Source organism: Aedes aegypti, chromosome 2, assembly GCF_002204515.2.
Source record: "Aedes aegypti strain LVP_AGWG chromosome 2, AaegL5.0 Primary Assembly, whole genome shotgun sequence".
Lineage (NCBI taxonomy): Eukaryota > Metazoa > Arthropoda > Insecta > Diptera > Culicidae > Aedes > Aedes aegypti.
Genome location: NC_035108.1, coordinates 25,654,992 through 25,681,156, shown reverse-complemented (window position 1 = coordinate 25,681,156; position 26,165 = coordinate 25,654,992). Strand labels below are relative to the sequence as shown.

The 26,165-nt window shown below is 35.7% G+C and overlaps 2 protein-coding genes across 10 annotated transcripts in view; both read right to left on the bottom strand.

The window, feature by feature from the left end:
* Window positions 1–9,686, bottom strand: part of LOC5568472 (ATP-dependent 6-phosphofructokinase) — a 55,495-nt gene extending 45,809 nt beyond the window's left edge. For all 3 annotated transcript variants that reach the window (XM_021840314.1, XM_001652250.2, XM_021840315.1), the window contains exons 1-2: window positions 9,526–9,686; window positions 9,050–9,206 (exon numbers count right to left, since the gene is read on the bottom strand). In XM_021840314.1, the coding sequence (XP_021696006.1) occupies window positions 9,050–9,199 (150 nt within the window). In that variant the 5' untranslated portion in view covers window positions 9,200–9,206; window positions 9,526–9,686. The remainder of the gene's footprint in view (window positions 1–9,049; window positions 9,207–9,525) is intronic.
* A 9,547-nt stretch (window positions 9,687–19,233) lies between these two features.
* Window positions 19,234–26,165, bottom strand: part of LOC5568471 (14-3-3 protein zeta) — a 39,629-nt gene continuing 32,697 nt past the window's right edge. For all 7 annotated transcript variants that reach the window (XM_021840307.1, XM_021840311.1, XM_021840308.1 and 4 more), the window contains exon 7: window positions 19,234–21,081. In XM_021840307.1, the coding sequence (XP_021695999.1) occupies window positions 20,926–21,081 (156 nt within the window). In that variant the 3' untranslated portion in view covers window positions 19,234–20,925. The remainder of the gene's footprint in view (window positions 21,082–26,165) is intronic.

The following is a 26,165-nucleotide window of genomic DNA, read 5'->3' as shown; positions in this document are numbered from 1 at the left end:
AACGCATTTTTATCCAATCAAAAAACCCTGAAACATATATGAAAATCCAGGATGTTTTTCAACTCATTGTTAAATGCAATTTATTAGAAGTATTTTTTCTAACACCAAGAAACTCGATTTTTTTCGGACATTCTGAAAGTTCAAATCTGACGTATCTCTGAAATTTCTTCAAATGTATTTCTAATACACTATTGAAAAATACATTTGAAGAAAGTACGTTTTTGGCATCGTTAGAATCCGATTTTTGTCTGCTCAATTTTTCAAAATTTGTTTCTAAAATTATTAGTACCATAATAACTAATGAGAAAGAGTGCAACCGGAACATCAAAACGGGTACATTAGATTTTTTTCAAAAAGCTGGCGTCTGCAAAATTTTGTGAAAATCTCAAGTGCTGAATTCTTAAAACTCACATGATATTTAAAAACCTGAATACGATGTTTTGTGTTTGACAATCATCAAGACACTTAGTGTTGTCAGTCATAATTTTAAAATGACCATGATTAGAGATATAACGGTTTAAGGTAAAATAGTCCTGGAAATAGATAAGTTTGGAATTGATTAACCATCAGATATGTGTTCTCCAAAGAATATGAGTAATTATCCTCAAATGCTCCCGTGTTAGCTTTTTCGCCCCCTTTCTGGATTTTTCGCCCCCTTGAGCCTGAAAATCGCCCCCAGGAGGGCGAATTCGCCTACTTTGGGAATCACTGGTTTACACTGATGCAATTTTCTTAAAATTCCGGCCACATTATAGTCGATTCCGGAAATTATCTGTGACTTGAAATTTGCCTAACTTCAGGGGCACAAACGCACAGTACCGTAATTTCGGGTGAAATTGATCATTTTTCACGGTTTTTCTAGTCCGTTTTCTAAAATGTTAACAATGCCAAACAACTAAATGCAGGAAAACAAGTACGAAGGTAAGCCTCATCGACTCATGTACCGAAATCTTCTAACAAATGTCATTTTAGTGTTAACAAATATCTCTCAAATAAAAAAATCAGGGGATCTCATTTCGGGGTACCCTTCTCACCCGACCTGACCCAGTGATCCACCGGAATAACTTCGGCCACAAGAATATTTCCGCGTTCTTCTGTCCACTTCTAGAAACTAGATATGTGTGCCAGTATATTGATACAAAATCATTTGAATCCATTAAAATTTCGCTGAGCGGTGAGGGTTTTAGAATTTTTGCTTTCACTCAGGCCTATACGGGTTAAGCCATAGTTGAACAAAATAATATGCTGTAGTAAACCTTTCTAAAGCATTTTGATTGGAAAGAACATAAACATTCAACTATTTCGCAAAAATCGAAATGGCTATGATTCAATCAGTCACCACCCCATACCTAATTGCAATGGCAAAACAAACCTCCAGACAAATGCCTCAAGTCAAATTTTACATTCAAAAATACAAACGAGAATTTGGAAAAACAAAAATCAATATGAATATCACCAGTTGAACATATTTACAATACTCTACTAATGGATCCAAATAATAATTTAAATATTTTAAATTGGAATGCTCGTTCTCTGAATGGTAAAGAGGACGAGCTGTTTAATTTTCTTACAGCTAATAACGTGCATATAGCAGTTATTACCGAAACTTATTTAAAACCTAGATCCAAACTAAAAAAAGATCCTAACTTTTTCGTTTATCGTAATGATCGACTTGATGGGGCATGTGGGGGAGTTGCAATCATCATTCATAGGCGAATAAAACATCAACTGCTTTCATCATTTGAAACTAAAGTTTTTTGAAACTTTAGGTGTTTCTGTTGAAACACAGTTTGGTAAATATACTTTCATAGCTGACTATTTGCCTTTTCAATGCTCTGGACAGCAAGTTAATTTGCTCCAAACTGACTTGCGAAAATTGACTCGCAATAAGTCAAAAATTTTTGTCATTGGTGACTTTAATGCCAAACATCGGTCATGGAACAATTCTCAAAGTAATTCCAACGGCAGAATTTTATTTGATGAGTGCTCTTCAGGATATTTCTCAATTCAATACCCTGATAGCCCTAGGGTCAGTGTTCCCTTAGTGGACAGTCCCCTATAGTCGCACTAGTTTGCTATAAACCTTTTCAAAATATTTTTTGACATGAAGGTCAGGAGCAATTTATCTAAGTACCATTGATACATAGCTTGATTTTGTTCAAAAAATGATCGAAATAATTAGTTTTGCTTAAAATTTGAGCTCCCTTGCGCCTATAGTAAACCTATTGTTCCTATAGTAGCACTACTGAGAGAAACTATTTTTTATTTCACAAAATAATTGATGAATTAAGAACTTTTTTTACATCAAACGAAAGCTTTTGATCCACACTTTGTAGGAAAAATGTAAATGTTTTGTAAAAATACGGTTTTGATAAGTATTTTGCCAACGCCGTGATGCTAGTGCTACTATAGGAACAGAAATTAGAAATAGTGCTACTGTAGGCACATGTATTCCTATAGTGGCACACGCGATAATAAATGCAAACATTTGAGTTTTCGTAGTTTTCATATTTTTCCCACAAAACCAAGATAAAAAGCGTTCAGATGATAAAAAAAATAATGACGATAGCGTTATTTTTCGATTTTATACGAATTTTTGTTCATAGCTATGCGGCTATTGGTACATCGACCCTACATGTTTTTCCTCTTCTAGAAATCCATCTTCGATTGATTTGGTCTTAACCGACTCTAGTCATCTTTGTAGCCAATTAGTTACTCATGCTGATTTTGATTCTGATCATGTCCCTGTTACATTTCAAATATCCCATGAAGCGATTCTCAATCCTATCAGCTTCACTTTTAATTATTTTCGAGCCGACTGGAATATATATGAAACGTATATTGACTCTAATCTCAATGTTAACATTTCATTACAAACTAAACTTGATATTGACAATGCTCTTGAAACTTTTACAAACTCCATTGTTGAAGCCAGGAGCATTGCAATTCCAAAATGTGAATTAAAATTTCAATCCGTGATTATAGACGATGATCTTAAACTTTTGATCCGTCTTAAAAACGTGAGGAGAAGGCAATTTGAACGCACTCGTGATCCTGCTATGAAAATTATATGGCAGGATTTGCAGAAAGAAATCAAGAAACGTTTAGCAAATTTAAGAAACAAAAATTTTGAAAATAAAATTTCTCAATTAAACCCTGGCTCTAAGTCCTTTTGGAAATTATCTAAAATCTTGAAAAAACCTTAGAAGCCAATACCGGCATTGAAAGAGGAAAACAAATTATTACTAACTAATTGCGAAAAAGTTCAAAAACTTGCTATGCAGTTTGAAAGTGCGCACAATTTTAATTTAGGACTTACTAGTCCAATTGAAAATCAAGTTACTCAGGAGTTCGAAAATATTCTCAATCAAGAGAACGTTTTCGAAAATGCCTGGGAGTCTGATTTTGAAGAAGTGAGAACTATTATTGAAAAATTCAAAAATATGAAAGCTCCTGGCGATGATGGAATTTTCTACATCCTCATCAAGAAACTTCCAGAAAGTAGCTTATCATTTTTAGTTGATATATTTAACAAATGTTTTTTTCCTGACAAATGGAAAATTGCTAAGGTTGTTCCAATTTTAAAACCAGACAAAAATCCTGCAGAAGCTTCTAGCTATCGTCCAATCAGTTTGCTTTCCTCTATCAGTAAACTTTTTGAAAAGGTTATTTTGAACAGAATGATGGCCCACATCAACGAAAATTCAATTTTTGCCAATGAACAGTTTGGATTCCGCCATGGACATTCGACCACTCATCAACTTTTACGTGTAACAAATTTGATCCGTTCCAACAAATCTGAAGGCTATTCTACTGGTCTTGCTCTTCTAGACATAGAAAAAGCATTCGACAGTGTTTGGCATGAAGGTTTGATTGTAAAATTAAAAAACTTTAATTTTCCAACATACATTGTTAGAATAATTCAAAGTTATCTGTCAAATCGTACACTTTAGGTTCATTATCAGAACTCCAGATCTGAAAGACTTCCTGTAAGAGCTGGTGTTCCTCAAGGCAGCATTTTGGGACCAATATTATACAATATTTTCACATCTGACCTACCTGAGCTACCTCAGGGATGTCAAAAATCTTTGTTTGCGGATGACACAGGCCTCTCCGCCAAAGGACGAAGCCTGCGTGTCATCTGTAGTCGATTGCAAAAAAGTTTGGATATTTTTTCTTCATACTTGCAACAATGGAAGATTTCTCCTAATGCTTCCAAAACTCAACTAATAATATTCCCACATAAACCAAAAGCTCTTTATTTGAAACCTTCAAGTAGACATGTTGTCACGATGAGAGGGGTTCCAATAAATTGGTCAGATGAAGTTAAGTATCTAGGGCTCATGCTAGATAAGAATTTAACTTTCAAAAATCACATTGAGGGCATTCAAGCCAAATGTAACAAATATGTAAAATGTCTCTATCCCCTTATTAATAGAAAATCGAAACTTTGTCTTAAGAACAAACTTTTGATATTCAAACAAGTTTTCAGGCCAGCCATGTTGTATGCTGTACCAATATGGACTAGCTGTTGTAACACCAGGAAGAAAGCTCTGCAGAGAATTCAAAATAAAATTTTGAAAATGATTCTGAGGCTTCCTCCCTGGTATAGTACCAATGAGTTACATAGAATATCCAATGTTGAAACATTGGAACAAATGTCAAATAAAATAATTAATAATTTCAGGCAAAAATCGTTACAATCTTCTATTGCCACGATTAATGCGTTATATGTTTAGGTTAAGTTAGGTTAAGTATATTACAAACGTTTTTTTTCTCTTATAAGCAGGTGAAATCAACTCACCTGTAAAAAAACTGAACTGCTACGGCGAATGAAATGTAATATGTTGTCAACAAAATGTTAATAAAATCTTAGATTTGTGTTACCAAATTAGGATGATAGTGTTGTCTAATAACACAGAACACCTAGATATGAGAAATAATGAATGTAACAACATTACGTCCCTGTCCAAATTGTATTCACATGAGGGTGTCCAAAATGTATATTTGGTGTCCGAAATGTATAACAGACAAAAACGCTATTTAGGAAGCTAATACTACAGTTCGTAAGCTTTTTCTCCCCAGAAACTCAGTACAATGGGACATTGAGCATATAGGTATTATTACGTAATAAAATATTAGTATCTAATGCAGTTAATCGATCGCCGTTTCCAGACATATCCTTGGTCTGTCCAAAATACATGAGAGGACGAAATTTAAAAAAGAAAAAAAAAGGAATTAGAAAAACAAATTTAGTCATTATTATTGTTTGATATTTTTGTCAATTCCACACTTTCATAAATTCCAAAAATGCAAATCTAAAATAAGATTCCACAGAAGAAAGATGAAGAAATAGTCATTCAATAAAGATGCTGAATCAGAAGAAAAGAAATCAGAAAATAATTTTTGCCTGCAATAGCACAAATTTGAAAAACTACAATTGTTTGGAATCTAATAAAAAATATTTACATATCGTATTATATTTGATCTTAATTACAATGCTTTTGAATATTAGATAATAATATAAATTACACAAGAATGATCAAAAACAAACATATTTTAAAAGTGTGAAACCATTTTGAAACATATTGAAAAAAATAAAACAGGACATTATCGTTATTTTTGCGCTGGTGTCTGGAAATACATTCAATTTTCATTTTATTTGATGATCATGGTTTAAATTTTGCAATAAGATACCGCGGGGCAAGTGGGTAAATGGGGTAAGTGAAAACAATTGATATATTTTACTGAATATGTGAATTAACGTTCTAAACTCATGCGTAAACCTTTGAGGTCATTGAGAACATTACGATAGGTAAGAGATTTCTGAGATTTTTCAGCCATTATTGCATAATAGAGTGAAAAATTGTTAATCTGTCAACTGTTACTCCGTAACAAGTTAGCGGCGTACAATCTTATTTTAATATTTTCAGTGGAAAAAAGTTGAGGAAAATAATTTCCTGTACCACTTCTTAGGTGTCCTCTGTGACAGTTTCAAAACGCAATAAAAAAGTTTTAGAATTAATTCGACGTAGGCCTAAAAATAACTAAATTTAAACACTGTCAATTTTCTTATCAGGTGGGGCAAGTGAAAAGTTTATCACTAGAATTTGTGCTTTCTTTGTAAGGAGTTCTGTTTGATCTTTCGACCTTGACACTTGCTTTTCCCGGGGCAAGCGACGAGGGCAGGATCAAACATGTCGCGCGTCGGTCTCGTAAGTGAAAAAGTGGCGTGATCGGTGAGTTCGGTTGGAGTAACTGAAAAAGTGCCGCGATCGGTTAGTTCTGTTTGATCCTTCGACCTTGACGCTTGCTCCTGGGCAGTGCGTCAAGAAAGCCCGAACAGTTTTTTTTTTATTCTTTTTGGGTCGCGCGCTTATTTTTTTTCCTGAGTGCTTTTTTATAGCCGAGCAAACGAGTGAAGCCGAAAGTGGATTGTGGCTGCTCAGTCAAGGATAACGGATCAATTGGTGAGCTCGTTTCATGCTACTATTTCTAATCTATAAAATATATGATTTATCAACAAACTATGGATGGTTCGTCACTGTGAGTGTCGACACAAACTCTGATTCATGATTTATTTATGTTTAACATTTTTTTTTTCAGAACACCTTTTATATACCTTTATTTTTGTAATTAAAAAAAACTTTGAATGGTTCGACACTACAAGTGTAGACTTGCGAAAGGTTCACTTTATTCAACAAACTTTGGATGGTTCGCCACTGTAAGTGTCGGCATAATAATAAGAGTGTTCTATGATGTCCCAACCAATCGAGTTTTTTGTTTCTTTTCAAATGAGTAAAATATAATAACACATGCTTTCGTCCTGACAGCTGTAGGAATGTTACATTTAGGTATTTGTTCAACAAACTTTGAATGGTTCGTCACCTCAAGTGTCGGCATTATTTTCCTCTACATAGAAATTGTTCATATCAAATGAAAATATTATATTTACGTATAAGTATGTATATATCTCACAAATCATTGTTTATCATGGTCTAATCGCTTATCAAAGTGAATCCTATGACCCAACGATCCTCCCCATTAACAAACATCCCTCCCAGTAGCCTTTGTGGAGATGCAGAGGCAAACACGGTCTCCAAAAAGCAAAGGTTACACACTAACATTCCTTCCCCCAATCCCACCTGACTGCAAGGACGTGGCCGGCGCCGTTATTGACCCTGTATAAATAGAGGCACTGAATTATGCACACTGAAGAAGATTATGGCCAATCCCAGCCGAACTTCTAGTTGATTCTTTGTGCATTTTCACTGACTTCGGTCAATCACGGAATAGCAACCATTGATATGTGTAGTCAGTCTAAGCTAAGCTAAGCTAAGAATTTGTGCTTTCTTTGTAAGTAGCCATAAGTAAACACGGTTCGCAATTATCATAGAAAAACATAACGTGCTGATAATTCAAGAAACACTATATTCAAGCGTCAAAAGCTATTAGAAATCATGGAACTTCTCTAAAAGATGTTGCCAAACATTACAATATCAATATGTCTACTTCGGGCAGCCAATTAAAAGGAAGACGTTGACTGAAAAGTTGCAATATTAGAGAACACACGGAAATCTCGTGGAATGTCTATGTAAAGCTAGTTCACAACATAAAAATGGGGTATAGGTCTATCCACAATAAAAAGGTTGTATTCTATTATTGCATGAAACAAAAGTTACTATATTTAGTAGAGATGGATTGCATAAACTCAATAATTATTGAATTTAGTAATTAACGCCACAGATGTCAGGTACTATATGTTCTCCCTTACATTCAATGCCAACATAAAATTTGATGATCAGATTTGCTTTCTGGCTATTCAATAGTACATATATGGTTAACTTTGTGAATTTCATTCACTGTAACTGACTGTCTTTAGCGTTGAATACAATGTATTGAAAACATATTTTCAAATGAAAATAGACGCAATGATAATGCTGGTGGGCAGTGTATGCAGCTCAGCAATCTAAAATAACAAATTTAAATATTCTATACAATTGAAATGATGTGCATCTTGTTAAATGAAATCACAAATTTTCTAATAAAAAATAATCATTGAAAAGGTCAAGCAATCAGCAATGAATGAATAATTTATTTGAAAACTCTTGTTCTGCATCAAGGTCAGAACCAATTCTGTTGAATACTGACTCATGCAAAAGTCCAAATTTCAATTATAATTAATTTAATAATGGCTCGCTCGGAGCTGCAACACATTATTTGTCTCTTCTGAAGTCGATCCACCATAAGTCGATATTGATGGAACCATCGTCTAATGGAAATACATATCAAGCAATGAAACATAAGTGCTAAGAATATGTATTTGTTTGAAAGTATCATTGCAATAACCATGAAATTTGGAATTTATATTCTATAAATCGATATCGAGTATGGTAACATCGACATTTGGAGGCTCTACTGTATATCAATCAACCCAAAAAAAAATCCCAAAAAAGTCGCGTGACCTTAGTTCGCTCTTCACAGCACACAGCGAAAACTGTTGAACAAGTAGCCATAAAATCATTTCGATGAAAAAGCGGTTCAGAAACTCATCAAGAGCAACACGGGATGCTCCGCTCAAGTGTGTTCCCGTTCTTTTTACTCCCTTTGAATTGTCCCATCTGCTGGCTGACCAGGTTCTGTATCACTCAACATTGCCGCAAGGTCGAAGCACTTATCGTCAGACGATATATTGCTGCTTCTCCTAGAGTAGGGGAATAATCGGTAGCGATAGCAACAAATGTCGAAAGGACGTGGAAACGATGTGCTGCACTACGCATGGGCTTGGCCTACTGTCAAACGCAAATCACGCCATGAATGGCCCTGATAGTGAAAGTAGTTTGCGACCTTGGATAAAAGAATTCGTCTAATCCTAGTCAGCCTTGGCCTCCAATCATCAGAAGTGTTCGATTCGATGGTAGCCTACTTCGCCGATCTGAAGAAGAGTTTGTCTTATTTCGATTGAGCGCGCGAGCGAGGAATATTTTTAGAATGCGCACGGCTATCCCACAACAGGGTCGGTGGTTGAATGCGAACATCTTGAGCTTACCTTACATCCGACGTAAATGCCCATTCGGACAACGGCACGGACGGCCGCATTCATGCCCTGCGAATCTCCACCACTGGTGAAGACGGCAATACCTTTGCCTTTATGCGCACCATGTTGGATAAACCGTTGAACTGGAGCTAGTGGTGCCATTCTGTTGCTGCAAATCGAACAAAACAATCACTTTTTACTTTCTTTCGATAAGACACTTCGACACTATTGCTATTAACACTATCTTCTTCTTTTTTTTGCAAGCGTCGCAATCACAAACAATTTCCCTTTTAAACTATCGAACCGATCAAGCCCCTTCTTTCACCCCAAGAACATGCAAGGAAATGCACTATTTCCCTCTTTCACGGCCAGCGATGCTGTAACAGAAAAATCACTACACACTATGGTCGGTATGATAATCACTGCTCGAACTATTCTAGCCCTCCAACACAATCCTTCAACTACACAACCAGCTTGTGAATACTAACATTTGGGACTTCGGTTGATCAAGACTGTGCTCAACAATTTTGTCCAGCGAAAATCTCGCGACAGACTGCGAAACGACTCGAGAGACAGTCTGGAGTTAAATTATACGATCCGTACCCGTCGAGACGAAGACTCCCTTTTCTCGCCCCCGAAAGGTTACCCAGAATGACATCTCAAGGTGACTTTCGTGGAAAGCTTCGAATGCGATTCGTCCCAGCGGGCTCGATGGCCGTCGATTTGCTGAGAATGATTTTTGTTGAATTTCAACTTGCTAAATAATGAAATTTTGTTGGTGGAAATCATCTGAAGAAGTTCAAATAATCATAATATAATATTATTTATCTGATCAGTTCACATTTGAACTAATTTTCATTCAAAATCAAACAAATTTCTCCGTAATTTGACACATACCGAATCACGTTCATTCGAAACTGTTCGAAATCGCAGGCCTTTCAGTAGACTGTAGCTTACACTGCCCGAATCGCGAACGACGCGAGCTTTCATGACATTTCCCAGTCGCGAAAGCTCTCCTCGGGAAATTTTCCTCTCTAGCGAGAAAATTCAGTGTAAACATCGTTGCATTCTCTGTTTCGCCATGCATTATCGATCAAACCAATTCACTGCGTACTGATTTCGATTCACACTGAAATTGGTCATTGTCGATGTAACGATGACGAAACTTTAACTGTCAGTGGTGTATCGTGGATTCATGGATGACATCATCCGGTAGATATTCATACCACCCGTTCAAGCCGGCTCGGGTTAGTCATGCTGGTCATGGTGAAAGCACCGAAGCCGATACACGTGCGTTTTATGAGACCGGCGTTGTTCGGTTTGAGAGGGAGCATAATTTTGCGGTGCAAGAGATAGAGAGAGGGGTTGCCGGTTGCATCCGACCGAAGTGCAGAATAGTTTAGGCAAGGAGATCTACTGCGGCGGCGTGCAAGCAATCACGTGCTGCGAGCTAGCAGCTGTTTCGCAGAGATTTTCTTCAGTTTCTTTTGTAGTGGCGCCGACCAGGTGTTGAGGTAGGTGAGGAGCGCGCCAGAAAGCGGTGTCTTCTTACTTACCTGTTTCCTCCGAATGAAAGTATTTAATCATGACCAAATATTGGACTGCTTTCGTGAAGGGGCAATAGCTTTTTCAATTCATCACGTTCATTCGAATTGTGTCTTAAAATTGGCAAAGAATTTCTAATTATTTAAATTTATTGTTGCATCAATAGGATTACAGTTTTCAACTGAACGAATTGAAAAAAAAAATCCAAACAAATTACAGATTTGACTCTATGACAAAATTTGATTTGTTCGGTTAGTAAAAAAGCAAAAAACAGGGCTGCCTAAATTATGATTCACTGGCTGCAATCAAAGCACAGTTCCAAGACTCTTCTAATATGATATAATGCTTACCTCTCTATAGCCAACAGTAAGTGTTATTGTGATCAAATTATGTTAAAATGTTAAACTATTATTATGTAGTCACAACCCAAGATTTCATGCAAATTTCGAGGACCAAGACTAACCACAAACAAATTGTTGTTTGTCATCTGTAGGAAGAAAAAAAAACAATTAAAAATTAATCTCGGAATACGCTGTAACTTTAATTGTACTTCCAGCTGAATTTCCTCCGCAATATTAACAATTTAATCCGTAGTTTTTTTCATAATTTTGTTTCAATTTTTATTCAGAAATGCTCCCAAATTACAAAAACAACTTTTAGCAGTTCTTCCAAAAAAATATTGAAACTATGAAAAAAATCTTTTGGCACATTTTCCTAAAAATTGAAGACTAGGTCAAGAGTATAACAAGTAAATTTCTCAGGGAATACTGCAAGGTATTCTGCTTTGAATTATATCACATTTTCTGTCTGTATTCCTCCGTCCAATTCCCACAAATCCTGTTAGGAATTCCTTCACAAATTTCATCAAATCGTCCACCAGATAAAAATTATGCTAGAAAATTTGAAGGGAACGGTTTAAGGATCCTTTACATTATTTAAACGAGATGTTTTCAAATGAGCAGATGGACCTTCTTAAAGATATTGTCAATTATTTCATGTGCAAAAAAAAACATAAGGAAACATCAGATACAATTTTGCCACTTTTCGTTTTGAAATCTTATAGCAATATCATGTTTTTTGTTCTTCAATTTTTGAAAATATATCTAGGGTTGACTCACTTCTAAGTTAGGTGTATAATAAATGCTTCCTAAGTTCCTGCTATAAACATTCAAGTGTTCGCCAATCTCAATATTCTAAACTTATATCTTAAGAAGATAGGATTAAAATTTATCTTTAGTTTTCTCTGAAAATCAGAAAGATTTCTGTCGAACCCAACTCCAGGATTTTCATCGATAGGTTTGGTGAAATTCATCGACAAAATTCTTACATCCCTGGAGAATCCAGATTTTCAATGAAGGTTCATCAAGTAATTACTGACGATTTTCTGATTGTAATTCTAGATGTTATACGTGTGTAACTTTTTTGTCCGTGGGTAAACTAGATTAGATTACATGTACAAAATTTCATAATAATCGGTTCAGTGATTATCGAGATGGCATCGAATCAGGAAGAAAATCGCCGGAGAATTTTACGCGCCGTCATGGAAAATCTGACTGCGAGCATGAGATGGATCGGAAAACAACTGGGAATCACTCGTACAACTGTATCTCTGGCGGTAAAATCTTTTAAGGAGTCCCAGACGACCGAACATTGGTTTTGTACCAAAAACCGCCAACCTCCCAAATTCACCAGAAATTCGTCCGGTTGAAAGATTTCGGGCTATAATGAAGCTCAAAGTTCGAAAATCGTCCAAGGTGTTTAAAAACGAGCTGCATGGATGAAAGTGACCAAAGATGTTGGCTGTATCATTGCACAAATTGTAATGAGGGGTCTTAAGGGAAAGAAGCGGGCTTTCAGCGAAGAAAAGGACACTGAATAAAGTAATTATGCCGAAACATAATCCATATGTTTAGTTCTTTCCCTGAAAGTTTCAAGAAAATTTGACTTAAAATAAATTTTTGGCGAACGCTTTTGTCTGGTACATTTTTTTCGAGTACAGCCCTTATAAGAAAACATCAGCACAATTTATAAAGTAATACTTTATGCTATCAAAAAAATCAACTTTACTCAAGATTACTCTTTTACTTATTTTACTTAGATCAAGATTATTTATATAAATTGATGGGAGATTTTGAATAAAAAATTTCAAAAATTGAAGAACAAGAAACATGAGATTGCCTGGAGATTTCTTCACAAAAACTGACAAAGTTTTGTCTAATGTACCCTTATGAATTTACCAATTCCTTAAGAAAAAATGGCTATGGACTTCGCCAGTAATTTTGACAAAATATTTTTCCAACGGCTTAAGTAATTTAAGATAGTTTTTAAAGATTCCTAATAAAAATATCTTCAGTAATCTTCATGTCGATACTTTCCTGAATTCCGCCAAAAATTTTGTCAAAAATAATGCCAGCGCAAGACATATCAACTGGTATTCTGCCAAAAATACTTCAAAATATATATGTATAGCCAATACTGCTTTGAAAAATTTGTTTTAATATCTTCGATCATCCTAACAGATGCCTGTCGGAAGGAGAGAAAAAATCATAACCGTTCAAAACATCTCCTGGAGTAGATCTTGAATAACTGGTGGATTTTTTTTCTAAATTTGAAGGCAGGTAAAATTTTAGATGAATATGATAGGATAGAGGATCTCATGAATGAACTATGACTTTCTTGGAATGCTCAGTTCTTGAAAGAATTTCCAATTCTAAAAGTTATTGAGAAAAATCTCTGAAAAATGATTCGATGATACATGTTTAAATTTATGGAAGAATCCTAGAACGAAATTCTAGAAAAAACATTGTAATTTAATTACAATGATGTTTTTATATTGCTGGAAGAAGCAATGGAGCAAGCTTTCACATAGTTTAATTATAATATTGGATAATTTTGGAGGAATATAATGGTGCAATATGTAATAAAATTTCTAGTAGAATTTATAGAAACATCAGAAGAAGTTCTTGACAAAATAAACTAAAATCTCTTAGATGATTCTTGTTAGAAAACAATCTTGTAAGATTCTCCATAGAAAACACTTTAGAAGTATCAGCAGAAATCACTAGAGTTATTTATGGATGAATTCTAATATAGATTTTTGGGAGCAGGTTCTGAAAACATCATGGAATTCGTTGTTCTTCTTCTTTTTTCTGGCGTTACGTCCCAACTGGGACATAGCCTGCTTCACAGATTAGTGTTCTTATGACCACTTCCACAGTTATTAACTGAGAGCTTTCTTTGCCGATCGACCATTTTTGCTTGTATGCCCTGGGAATCGAGAAAATTTCCTTTACTAAAAGATCGTCGATCAGTGGGATTCGAACCCACGGCTATCTGGGCCCCGCGGAACTCGTCGTTACGGGAACAAAAAAGGAGACTTTCGCCCGAAGTCTATTTAGCAGCTTGCAAACTCCTTGATGTGGATGCGAATCAACTGTAAGCTGAAAGAGCTCATTGTATTATAATATTAAGTTCAATAACCGCAATACAACTTACATTTATCTCGATGTTTGTACTGTATATCTATCTGTGATATTACAGATCTAGATTTACGGAAATTACCTGTGTTAACTTAGTGTGATAAAATAGTTGATAGTTTAGAGATGGAATAATTGAGGTTCATCTTTTTACAGTTTGCATAGATATTATAAAAGATATTATAAAAGATATTATAATAGATATTATAATAGATTCTAGAATATTTATAATAATTCAATATTTAAGCTGACTTTCTCTTAATAGCAATAACGTGAATACGTTCTAATTTGCAGAAAAAATCTATTCTGTAAATTATCAAAGACTCTGGGCCCTATTTTATAAGTCGAGTCGAGCAAAATGACTCGACTTGAGTCACTGTCGACCGAAAATTTTGCTCGACACGGCTCTATCACTCGAGTTTTTCGACTGTTGTCACTCTATGTGACTGGTTTGCTATGGGAGTACTTTGATCGACAATGACTTCTGACGAGTCACGTGAATTCGCTCGAAATAAAAAATAGACCCCACAATTCATAGTTTTAGGGCCCTATTTTATAAATCGAGTCGATCAAAAACGACTCGACTGGAGTCACTGTCGATCAAAAATTTCGCTCGACTTGGCTCTGTCACTCGAGTTTATCGACAGTTGTCACTCAATGTTACTGGATTACTATGGGAGTCGACGGATGACATCTGAAATATGCATGCTTACTTTGATCGACAATGATTTCAGATGAGTCACGTGAATTCGCTCGAATTACAAAATAGATCCCTTAGTCGACTATAACGAAAGAAGCTTATTTGTTCGCCATGACGCCGAGCCTATGTGCTGAATCACTGAGGCAAATAGTCATCCAACTCTGGTTGAGTGACAATGACGATTCTTCTTTTAGTTTCGTCGTCGACTTTTTTCATTTGACGGCGACGATTGTCTATCCTGTTTTTAACAATGGTCAAACATGATAAAAGCACGCAATTGCTCAATACATAATTTTGCATTTCATTAAAGGTGACAAAAATTGAATAAGAAATATTTCATGCACATGTAAAGGTTATATCACGAGAACATTTTTTATTCTGATTGAAAAGTATTAAAACACGTATATTTTTTAAATTTTCTTCAATGAAAATTAAAATTAAAAACATAGAAAACTATGGTCCTAAACATTAAATTAGTGGAAAGATCGTAGGTACACAATAAAAGGAAACAAGCAATTTTCATCAATCCTGCTTTGATTGCCTTTTTTCAAACTGGAGTGATCTTGCAGTTTGAAAAAAATGTTGTTTCATAAAAGTAGATGGAGTACCGTATACCTTTTAATTCCGCTTCTGAATGCTTATCTTTGACAGATACGCGTATTTCGACTACCACTTGTAGTCTTCTTTAGTGTCAGTCGTATCCACTGTATCTGTCAAAGATAAGCATTTAGGAGCGGAATTAAAAGGTATACGGTACTCCATCTACTTTTAAGTTTCTCTATTGAGATTCTGCTCAGAGGATTCAAACATTAATTAAAGAATTGTTGTTTAATATTTCGTGTGTATCACTTGCTCCTGTGGTGGTGGGTGAGTGAGCAGGATCAATCATGCTGCGCGTCGCTCGCGTAGCACGGTTGCGGTTTGCGTTAGTATTGTTTGATCGTATCGTTTGCTCCTGCGAGAGCGAGCGCTGAACTCTGTTCGGCATACGTTTATCGAATAATATCGCGAATCCGTTTAGGCGTGAATATATCATGGATCGCATCACCAATCAAAGGTGATTCCCAGATCTTTACTTTATCCCACTAACCCAATATCCTCCCCATGACAACTGTGGAGATGCAGAAGATTCTTTGGTCTCTAGTAACAATGGTTGTCTCACTAACATTCCTTCCCTCCCCCGATGACCGAAACTTGAGCTCTCGATTTGTGCACATTGAGGAATGGTAAGCTAATCCCAAGCCCCATTCATTAAATCTCTATGCAACTTCGATTGCTCTGGTCAATCACGGAGTAGCAACTACGAATTGTACGGTCATTTATGCTCATGCTCATGCTCAGTATTTGTGCCTCCCTCCCAGATTTTATCAACTATTTAAATAACCAGTCAAAATTGAGGCCTTTTCTGACTGAAGAATGAAGAAAAGAAGAGGGAGTTTCGAATACTTGAGAAGGTTTCTAACTTTATAAATTACTTTGCCATAAATATCTAGATTAAAAATTCTCCTTTTTAAATTAAATTGAAAACCTGTGGCCTAATGTTTTGCGCATTTCTTTTCCACATTAAATCTATTTCAGAGCTCTTCTTATATTTTTCTTTGAAAGTCTAGCGCCAATTTTTGCCACACGACGAATGCGAATTCTTGCCTCAAAGCCATGTTGCTTAAATTTGCTTTAAAAATTTAAATATTTTTGTGGTAAAAATAAATGATGCTGTCAGTAGAGGGGTAAAATCGTAGTTGATTTTCTCAACATTGGACCAACCAAAATTTATGAACCATCGATCTATATTTAAAAAATATATATATGCATAATTTTTGGCGAAAATCTTTGAAACTATGAACTTAGTCCCGTCACGACTTTCAAAATAGTTCCTTCAGGCACAGTTTTGTGATTAGTAATAATCGAATTGAGGGGCCCAAACGCAAAGCGGTGTAGGAGACATTTTTATCGTTTTTATTTTTACCAAAAAATGACTGTTTTCATGGTTTCGCTCGACTTGGCTCTGTCACTCAAATTTATGGACAGTTGTCACTCTATGTGACTAGATTACTATGGGAGTCGTCGGGTGACATCAGTAGAAGCATTAACCTAAGAATGCTAATGTCGCAGCTGTTCGTGTTACCAACATCTAGTTTGCCACGAACTGACAGCTTGAGTACCGGGCCTCAAAGTGTCAGATTAATTTTAGAAACCAAAACAACGACATGGTATTGAACAAATAATGAAAATCCATTCCGTTCGACAGAAAAAATACCATAATTCGTAGAAGATTACATTTTTTTCATAACTTCCATTCTTTTTATAAGCCTGATTTGCTACTGAAAAGGAATCGCTAAAGAAATTTCTCGCCGATTCCTTACAGAAATTTTCTACAGCGACTCCCATTTGAACTGACATTTCTTTTCAACTGCGTACTGCGATCAGAAAAAAAGTGCATTCTTGATCGATTCCTTGCAGAAATTTTCCATGCATCAAGATAGGCCGAGAAATTACTTGTCAGCAGCGAATCAGGCTATATGTAGAAAAGTAAAGTCACAACGGAAATGGGAAATCCAACAGTACATCCGTGAAAGTCCTTATGAATGTGGTCCAGAAGTTCAACAGTTTTCCAAAGAAAATCTCAGTCTGGCAGCTGCAATATTTTCAGGAATGCACTATTGATAACTACTTACCTCAAAGATTCAAATCTTCTTTGACCAGCTCTGGACAGGTTGACAAAGAACACCCAAGGATTATGTCATCATTATTCTGTTTTGTCTGTGCTAAAATTTCATGACAGATTGGCGTGATGAAAATCAAAATCAAAAAAGTCATTTTGCAATTTCTCATCGTAATAGGCTGTTTTCCATCACGCCAATCGGTCAAGAAACGGCCTACTTTCCTGCACTGAAGTATGCAGTGCAGGAATAGTTATTACGCAACTGAAACCAGTGCTGTAATGATTCATTACACAATGCTTTCTCATTACGCAACTGTTTTGAGTGGCGTAATGAATCATTACACAACCATTTTTCAGAAATTGTAAAATAATGGTGAATGCATTCCGATATAATTTCTGATACCCGCAAGTGGTCTTCTACGAAATTGCAAAAAATGTAGTACGTAACTCGTTGCAGAACTCGATTTTTACAGCACTCGTCGTAATGTACGACTCGTGCTGTAAAAATCATCATTCTGCAACTTGTGCCGTAAACTACTATTATGCAACTGATTTCAGAAGTGCAATCAGTTTTAGACAACGATTTTTCATTACGCAACTGTTTGCGTTATTAATCATCGCACAAGTTTCGAAAATTTCAACATGATTAACGCATCTTAAAAAGACAATTTACACCGTCTTCAGCCAAAGGCTGCACAGACTGAACGATCACTAACATTAGGCAACGGACAACACATAACACCCAGTAGTCCAGCGATGAATTTTTCGTTTGACGAAAAGTTTCCACCGACCGGAGTGGGAATCGAACCCACACCCCGTGACACAATACGCCTAAACGACTGACGCCGCTAACCGCACGGCCACGAAGCCCACGCATCTTGATATGATTTCTGATACCCTCAAGTAGTCTTTGATGCAAGAACAGTTTTACAGCACTCGCCGTAATTATCAAACTCAGCAAGCCTTGCTGGATAAATGTACGACTCGTACTGTGAGAATCAGCATTCTGCAACTTGTTGCGTAAAATATTGCTGTTTGGGTTTGACGTGCAAATTCACACTTAAGGCTAAAGAGCCCGTCATTCGTTTTGGCAACAATGATGACTTTTCAGCTTGCATTTCAAAGTGATAAAACTCAGTCTTGATAATTTATATTCACTTGAAAAAGTATCACTGTGGGGGCTAACATGCATAGAGTTTGCTGATACTTTTTCAGCTGTTTCAGTGCTGATTTTCTTTGATTCGAAATCGTGAGATGAATTAGCAACAATCATCAACGACGCGTACAAATTTCAATGTCGGCCTACTTCGCCTCAAATGCGGCAAGACGAAACAATCAAAGGACACCTAGCAACGACCATGTATTTCACCGCCAACCTAGCAAAGAAAAGCTTACTTCGACATCGCATTTCATGTAGAAAATTTTACCGCGTTTGGTGTTTACGCATTTCATATTTGCGTTTTAAACGCACTCAGCAATACTGTTTCGCTTGAATTTCTAAATGTCAGCAACCACGCTTCATTATTTCAAATTGGTGGAACTGCCATCAGTTGCATGGCCAATATAAAATATTAAGCCTCTTACAATTATTATTAATTTTCAACAAAAGATTAAACCAAACCAAAATGAAAACAATTAAAACAAAACAAACATAAGAAACTGAAAACTTTGTCACAACAACCACAACAACAAAAGCAAAATTTCCGTTAAAAGCAAACAATGAAATAACAATCGGACACCCGTCGATAGTGTTGGTTTTTTTTTCTCCAGTTATCGGACAGTTAATGTTGTTCCATTTTTATTTAGCTGTTTGTTTTTTTTCCATACTTTGTTGTTGTTATAATACATGAAAAATCGTGAGTATTTTTGTGAACGCCATAAATTAAAAAATATTCCAGGTTACAATTCTTCACAGAATATGTAGCGCTAGCATTCTTTTGTTCTTTCGGCTGCTTGCTCGCTGTTTCGTCCAGCCCTCCTCGTTCAGTGCAAGAAGGATGGATACTTTTTTTTTCTAGTAAAAACTTTTTCTTTTGTTTATGCGCGTTTTGTTCTTCCTCTTTTCTTTTTTTTTTTAATTTTTCAGAGTAATAATTTCCATATGATGTTGTTATTAAGGGCAGAGCGATGGCGCTGCTCTGCTTCGAGATGTTGGGTTTCGTCTTGCCGGTGTTCGTCGACGAATTACGTTAGATGTTGTTTGTTGTTGTAGTTGTTGTTTGTTCTTCCTTTTCAATTGGATTCTCTTTTGTCGCGTAAGTGATTGAATGCGTAAAAAGACATTGCTGCTTGCTGCTTTTAAATGGTTTTGCAAATAACAGTTAAAGAGATTGTTTCTTCTTACAATTGATTTGTTACATTTGGTTGTAAAAAGGATTTGACTGTGGAAATTGGTTTTTACGCGGATCGCACACGGTCGCTGGTCCAAAAAAGCGATTTCACGTGGCGCGTCCAGAGTGTGAATCACAAAAACTTCAATTGGGATGTGTACATTTATAGAAGTGTTGATTTTACCATTTTTTAGTTTTATCTCCTTCCACTGATTAGCGGTTTGTTTGTTTTGTCTTAATTCTTCGTATTAGAGGGGACACAGAGGCATAGAATAATACAATTCGGTTTCTTTTTTATGATTTTCTTTTTTTCACGTTTCTTGGAATAAACGATTTTTTAGTTGAGTAAACATCGTGTGAAAGCCGAAAAATTTCAAAGAGAAAATGAAACCAATCCGCGGAAGAAACCGCCTTCTTCCCGATTCTTCCATCGACACAAAAACGAAAAATCCATAAATGTCACTTGCTGCTGGTTGCACGAATGCCTGCCCTCTCTCGTGCCCACAAAAAAGGCTGAGCCATGAGAGTGCTGTCAAACAGAAACAAAAAATGCTCGTGTGTTCGTGTACCGTGTTGTTCTGTTTGACTCTGTATTTGTTGTATGATTTGCTGTAGTTTTGATGCGTAATTACAAATTACAAGCGATTTTTTAAAAATCTTTCGCTGCCTGTTTTTTTTTTTCTCTAGTTTCGTTAAACAAAAACAAAAAATAACAATTCTTTCATTTTTTTTCTGTGAAGTGAAACTATTTATATTAACGAAGCTTTGTTTCATAATTTTTCGGGCTGTTTCCCAAATGGAAACAATTATCGGGAAGGGGGGATAAATAGAACATACATACAAACATGTATTTTGTTTCTCTCTCTTTCCTTTCTAGTCGCTCTCGTCGCCCGAGGTTCTGATTTTCTCCGGCTGCGATTGGCCCGAGATTGACGAGAGCGTTGGTTAAACTCCACAAAGAAAGTGTGTGTTGATTTCTTAGCAATTTCCTCAAGAAATGATTTTGTTTCCCTTTTTGCTTAATTTTTCCACTGCTCTTTCTCGTCTTGCTCTTTGTCTTGTTGTGTGTGTTTTTCTGTTTCTTCTTTTGTTTTTTAATTAATTAGTCAAAAGGAATTTCTATTATATTTAAGTGTGTGTTTTTTTGTTTTTTTTTTTCATTAATTTTAGTTTGGTTAATTATCGCCACCCTCCTGTGGTTCGTCACCGTCGCCTTGGGTGTCCGAGGTCCACAGGGTAAGGTTATCCCTCAGCAATTGCATGATCAGGGTGGAGTCTTTGTAGGAATCCTCGTTCAGGGTGTCCAGTTCGGCAATCGCGTCATCGAACGCCTATCGTTACGATGTGTGGGCGGGGTCGTTGGGCGTGGAAACAGAGAAAGAGAAATATTAACATCGTGACGGAGAATCGTTTCGATTAGTAAGGTAAAATATGTACCAACTATGTTAGTTCATTCACTTTAATTATGCTAGCAAAATAATAATGTAACGGAAGAAAATGGTTCAAAATAAAATACACAGCAATTCACATTTCAGTTTTGTTCCTGTAAGAGTTGTTCATCAAATTTATTTTCTTTTGGTTTGTTAGTGCAAGCAGGTGAGTCAACATTGATAACAATTTTTAAAAAATTACTTAAAATTTATCATTTTTTTTTGGCGTGATTTGTATTACAAACTAGCAGCACTATAATATTCACATTTTTGGATATGTATTTCTCATCAGTATGAACCAAACATTGATGGTCGGCATGGTTATCCGAAGACTTGTGTAGGTTGTCATCACGAAGAAATACATAATTAGTATTTGCTTTTAGTTTGTAAAACAAATCAAAAATACTATAAATGAGTATTAACTTTAATCGCAGACTGATGATTTTTACAGCACGAGTCGTACGAGGCCGAGTTGGATAACTGCAACGAGTGTTGTAAAAATCGAGTTCTGCAACGAGGGAATAGGAAATCATATGCGATGATGCGAGATGCGCTCACTATAATTTAGCAATTAGGAGAAAGTTGTTTTATGAACTGCACTGAATTATGCTGTATTTGTATAGTCACTATGCGACTGAATCAGTTGTGAAATGATTATTATGGAACGCTTTTTCATTACGCAACTGTTTTGAATTGCATAATGAATCATTATACAAAAATTTTCATATATTGCAAAATAATAATGAATGCATTCTGATATGGTTTCTGATTCCCACAAGTAGTCATCTATGATATAGCAAACAATTGTTGTACGTAACTCGAGATTTTTGAGATTCTTGTAAGAAACTATCGAATGCCTGTAGGAATTTGCGGAATTAGCGATTGTAATTCCAAATATTCCCACCGGAGTCCTAAGATATCTACTGGACTGCCATGAATTTAATAATTCCAAAAGACTCAACTGGAATCCTAAGAAATCGAACTGAAATTCCACTAAATTGCTAAAGACCCTTAAATTATCAATGCATTAAAGATTTTCACCACCAGCCCACAATTACTGCGAATCGTATCAAAATCTCAAAACTGTACCAACCTTTCTGAACAGGGATGAAGTGCGACACAAATCTCTTTCGGTGCTGCACGCGCTGTTGCGAGACAGCATCTCAAATTTTAAAGAGACGTCCACGAGTAATTTTTCTGCAATGCAGCCTGGCTGTGCTGACTCGCTATGTGCGATGGGGTGTGTGGTATAGAGATACGTTTCGTACACGCATCAAAAATTCCACATGAATTCATTTCACTAATATGTGACTGTCAAAAATCTTAAACACGATGAACATAATTTATTACCACCTTATGTTTCTGACTTTACCAAATCTGTTAAGATATAAATTTTTGCTAAGCGCTTATTAAGCTTGTCCGGCTTCAAAGCATACCTGTAATTTTCCTAGAGTGAATTTTTCTGCTGGCACGAAAGAGATTGAAAGAGTAAAGATTGTGCATTGAATTGTCTCGCACAAAAACAAATTGTCTCCTGCGCGTTGCTTTGAGTTTACTCGAAAAGAATGGGAGACGCACGAAATGAATTCGGGAGTGGCACGCATGTTTCTTACATAGCACAGAGTTTTGAGTCATTCCCTGTTTCTGAGTAATGATTTTCAATTCTAGGAATTCCAAGGAAGCTATCAGAATTGGAATCCTTATGGGATTGCAAGAATCTTAGAAAATGTATTATTGCTACCTAGAATCTTAAAATTCTAGCAGAGGATTCGTGCTTCAAACTGAAACCCCATGATTTGTTCAGCACAAGCGATGTCAAAGACGGAAAATCAGTTGACATTTCTCTGTTACATTTTCATGTAGTAAAAGCTAACGTGCGAAACTGGCCTACGTAACACTTGTTCGAAAGTTTTGTTTTTTTTTTTTTTTTTAAATTTATACCAACAGTTTAGCAAACTATGGATTTTTTTTCTGGTGCATGTTACAGATAGTAAAATTAGTCACTTTTCATTCGTTTCCTTGGCCTTGACTCAATTTTTTCAACTGTGCTGATGACAGTAAGTGACGCTTGAAATTAATACAAATGCATGGAATCTAATCGATTACGCGACAATTTGCACAAAAATCATGAAGGTGTTGAAATTTGACAAGATTTGTAGTGTAATTTTGCGACTAGTCTTGTATTCTCTTTACGTGTATTTTTTATGATGATGGTACATCAAAGAATTTTCTGGGTGGTTTTCGGTCTTCGCCATTGACGATTTTTTAAATTGTAACTTAAAATCTATGAAGAGATCTTGAGATTACTGCTATCAAACTAGGAATCACTAGGAAGATTCTGGTTAAATTGCGGAAGAATTTTTATGCTCCCCATGTGTTGGAATATAGACTGTAGAGTTTTTTTATGGGAATTGTAGTGAATCTGATGGTAGTCGTTAGAATTCAATGATTTGAAATTATTGAAATTCTTATCGATTTCACAAAAAAAAAATTGGAATCTAGAAAATATTTACCGACATTCAAAAGGTTTATATTAAAGCTTTGCTTTGAAATTCCAACGGAACTGGAGATCAACGGAATCTTAAAGGTTTTTACAATAATTCCAAAGATTGATTTCCAGAATTCCAAATATTCACACAATAATTCGCAGGAATCCCACCGAAATCTCATAGATTCTTACAGAAATGCCGTCTCAAAGATACCCACAGAATTCCAAGAGATTAATAACCGGAATCCCATTCCCACCTGAATTCTAGAGTTTTTACCAGATTTATAATGTTTCCGCAATATTCCTAGAATGGTTTTTAAAAATAAAAAAATATCATTAAAAATCCGACATCTCTATCGGAATTCCAAACTTCAGGAATTCCGAAATTCCGAATCTGAGAATTTGAGATATCAGAATTTACATTTAACATTACATTATAAATATCTGAATTCACTCCGACATCCCAAAATTCCTATAATTATCGTAATACCAGAATTCACACGGATATTACAAATTGCTAAAGCCGATAATCTTACCGGAATCTCAGAATTGGCAGGGCGAATGTTTTCGTGACTTCAGAATTCTTAAGCAAAACTCAAAATACCTTCCGAAATATCAAAACTCATTACGTAACAAGATTTTTAGGCAAAAGTACATTATTCCATTCAATTCCGCAATCTCAAGGCATGAGTAGCAACCTCTGAAGCTAACTACAAGTAGCTTTGTAGTAAATGCTACCTTTATTCGTAGCAACGCGTTGTAGTATGTTCGAAAGGTGTAGAAAGGAAAATGACACAAACATGTTCCACTCGTGTTCCACATGTAGCGTTTACTACCGAGAATGTAGTAAACTCAACTTTACTACATTTTATTCATACGGCACAATGTCTTCACAATGGAATTCGAAGAGAAAGTAACTTTCCAAGTTAAAAAATTCATATTACATTTTGTACTTGCTGTACCAGTAAAACTTGTTGTGCCCCTTACGTTAAATTCTGGATTACTTGGTACCGCACTCTAGCTTTTCATATGTTTGTCATAATTCAAAACTTTTGTTTTATGTTGTTTTTTCACAATTTGTCAACGTTATCAGTGGATTTTTTTATCTTTTTCCTCGCATGAACACGTCCTGGGCGAAAAGAAAAAAAATGCGCAAGTCTGTTGACTCATTTTTAAGCCAACTCTTGACATACAAACACCATTCCATTTTGGTAATTTGATCTGTTTATGAAAATAATAACCTATTTATTTCATGGTACTTTTCTATTTAATCGAATCAGGTTTGAATCTTAGAAGAAATGTCATTGTTTTGCATTGTAATTTAGTGGTTTTCATATAATTTATCATTTATTCTGGGAATCTAGGCGGAATTGGGTCCAAAAATTTTTAATGAAATCTTGTTTTTATTCATTAACACGAAAGAGCACCTTACTGCAACTACTTTAGCAATTTTTCCCGTCCAAATAACGGCTATATCATGTTTAAACTTTAATTTAAAAATTGGGTCCATAAATGAACCTTGACGCTTAAGATCATGTTTGACGTTCGCTTAGTCGATAAAAACACCACAGGGGTTATAGTTTTAACACTGGGGTTGTTCCTATCTGACATTTCGGAAGGGACACGGAAAACAAAATACACCCAAAATTTGAGTTAAAGCCAAGGGGTGTGACAAAATCTAAAATAAAAATAGAAAATGTTTTTTGTACTTAAACTACCGGAAAACATTAAAAAATTGAGTAAACATGCGTTCTTGACCTAAACTTAAGCGTTTGGCACTAAAATTGGGACAGGGCTTTAGGACCCTATTCCGAAACTTATATCCCAGGCGTAGAAACTTATACCCCGGAAAACGGAAAATCTAGAAATTTCTCAACTTCCAGGATTTGTTATCCCGGGATGTCTCGGGATGGACGCTGTAACCAAGACTTAGTTGAATTCTGAGTAAAGAATAGAATTACGTGCTATCTTTCCTAAATTCAAGTTTGCTAATTGATGGAGTAGCTTTTTTGTGTAAAGATGTTTCGCATAAGGACCTTTCCAATTTTAAACAGTTTCTCTCAACAGCTTATCATTTTAAGAAGGCAATAGTACTCATGTGTCAAACATTCGTTATGCCAAACATCCACGCTTAAAAATATGAAAAAAAAAATATTATGCAAATATTTATTGGGTGAAACGTTCCATCCTCTTGGATTTGACGGATTCTCTTCAAATTTGCAAAAATAGCAAAAACACGTGTTTTTTTAAATCTTGCTCAGAATTATAGTCATTTGACAAACACTTGAATCGACTGGAAATGGTAGAGAATTGCAGAATTCGTTCTCAATTGATTTCGAAGAAAGATCAAAGCAAGTGAAGAAAAACATCGCATCTGTATCGGTCCATGATCGGCAATGTATCGCTAGTTGTAACAAGCTTGATAAATAGCAGCAGCGAAGGAGAGCCCCAAAGAGAGAAAGAGATAGCGATGAAAAAACTCATTTTTTCGCTTATT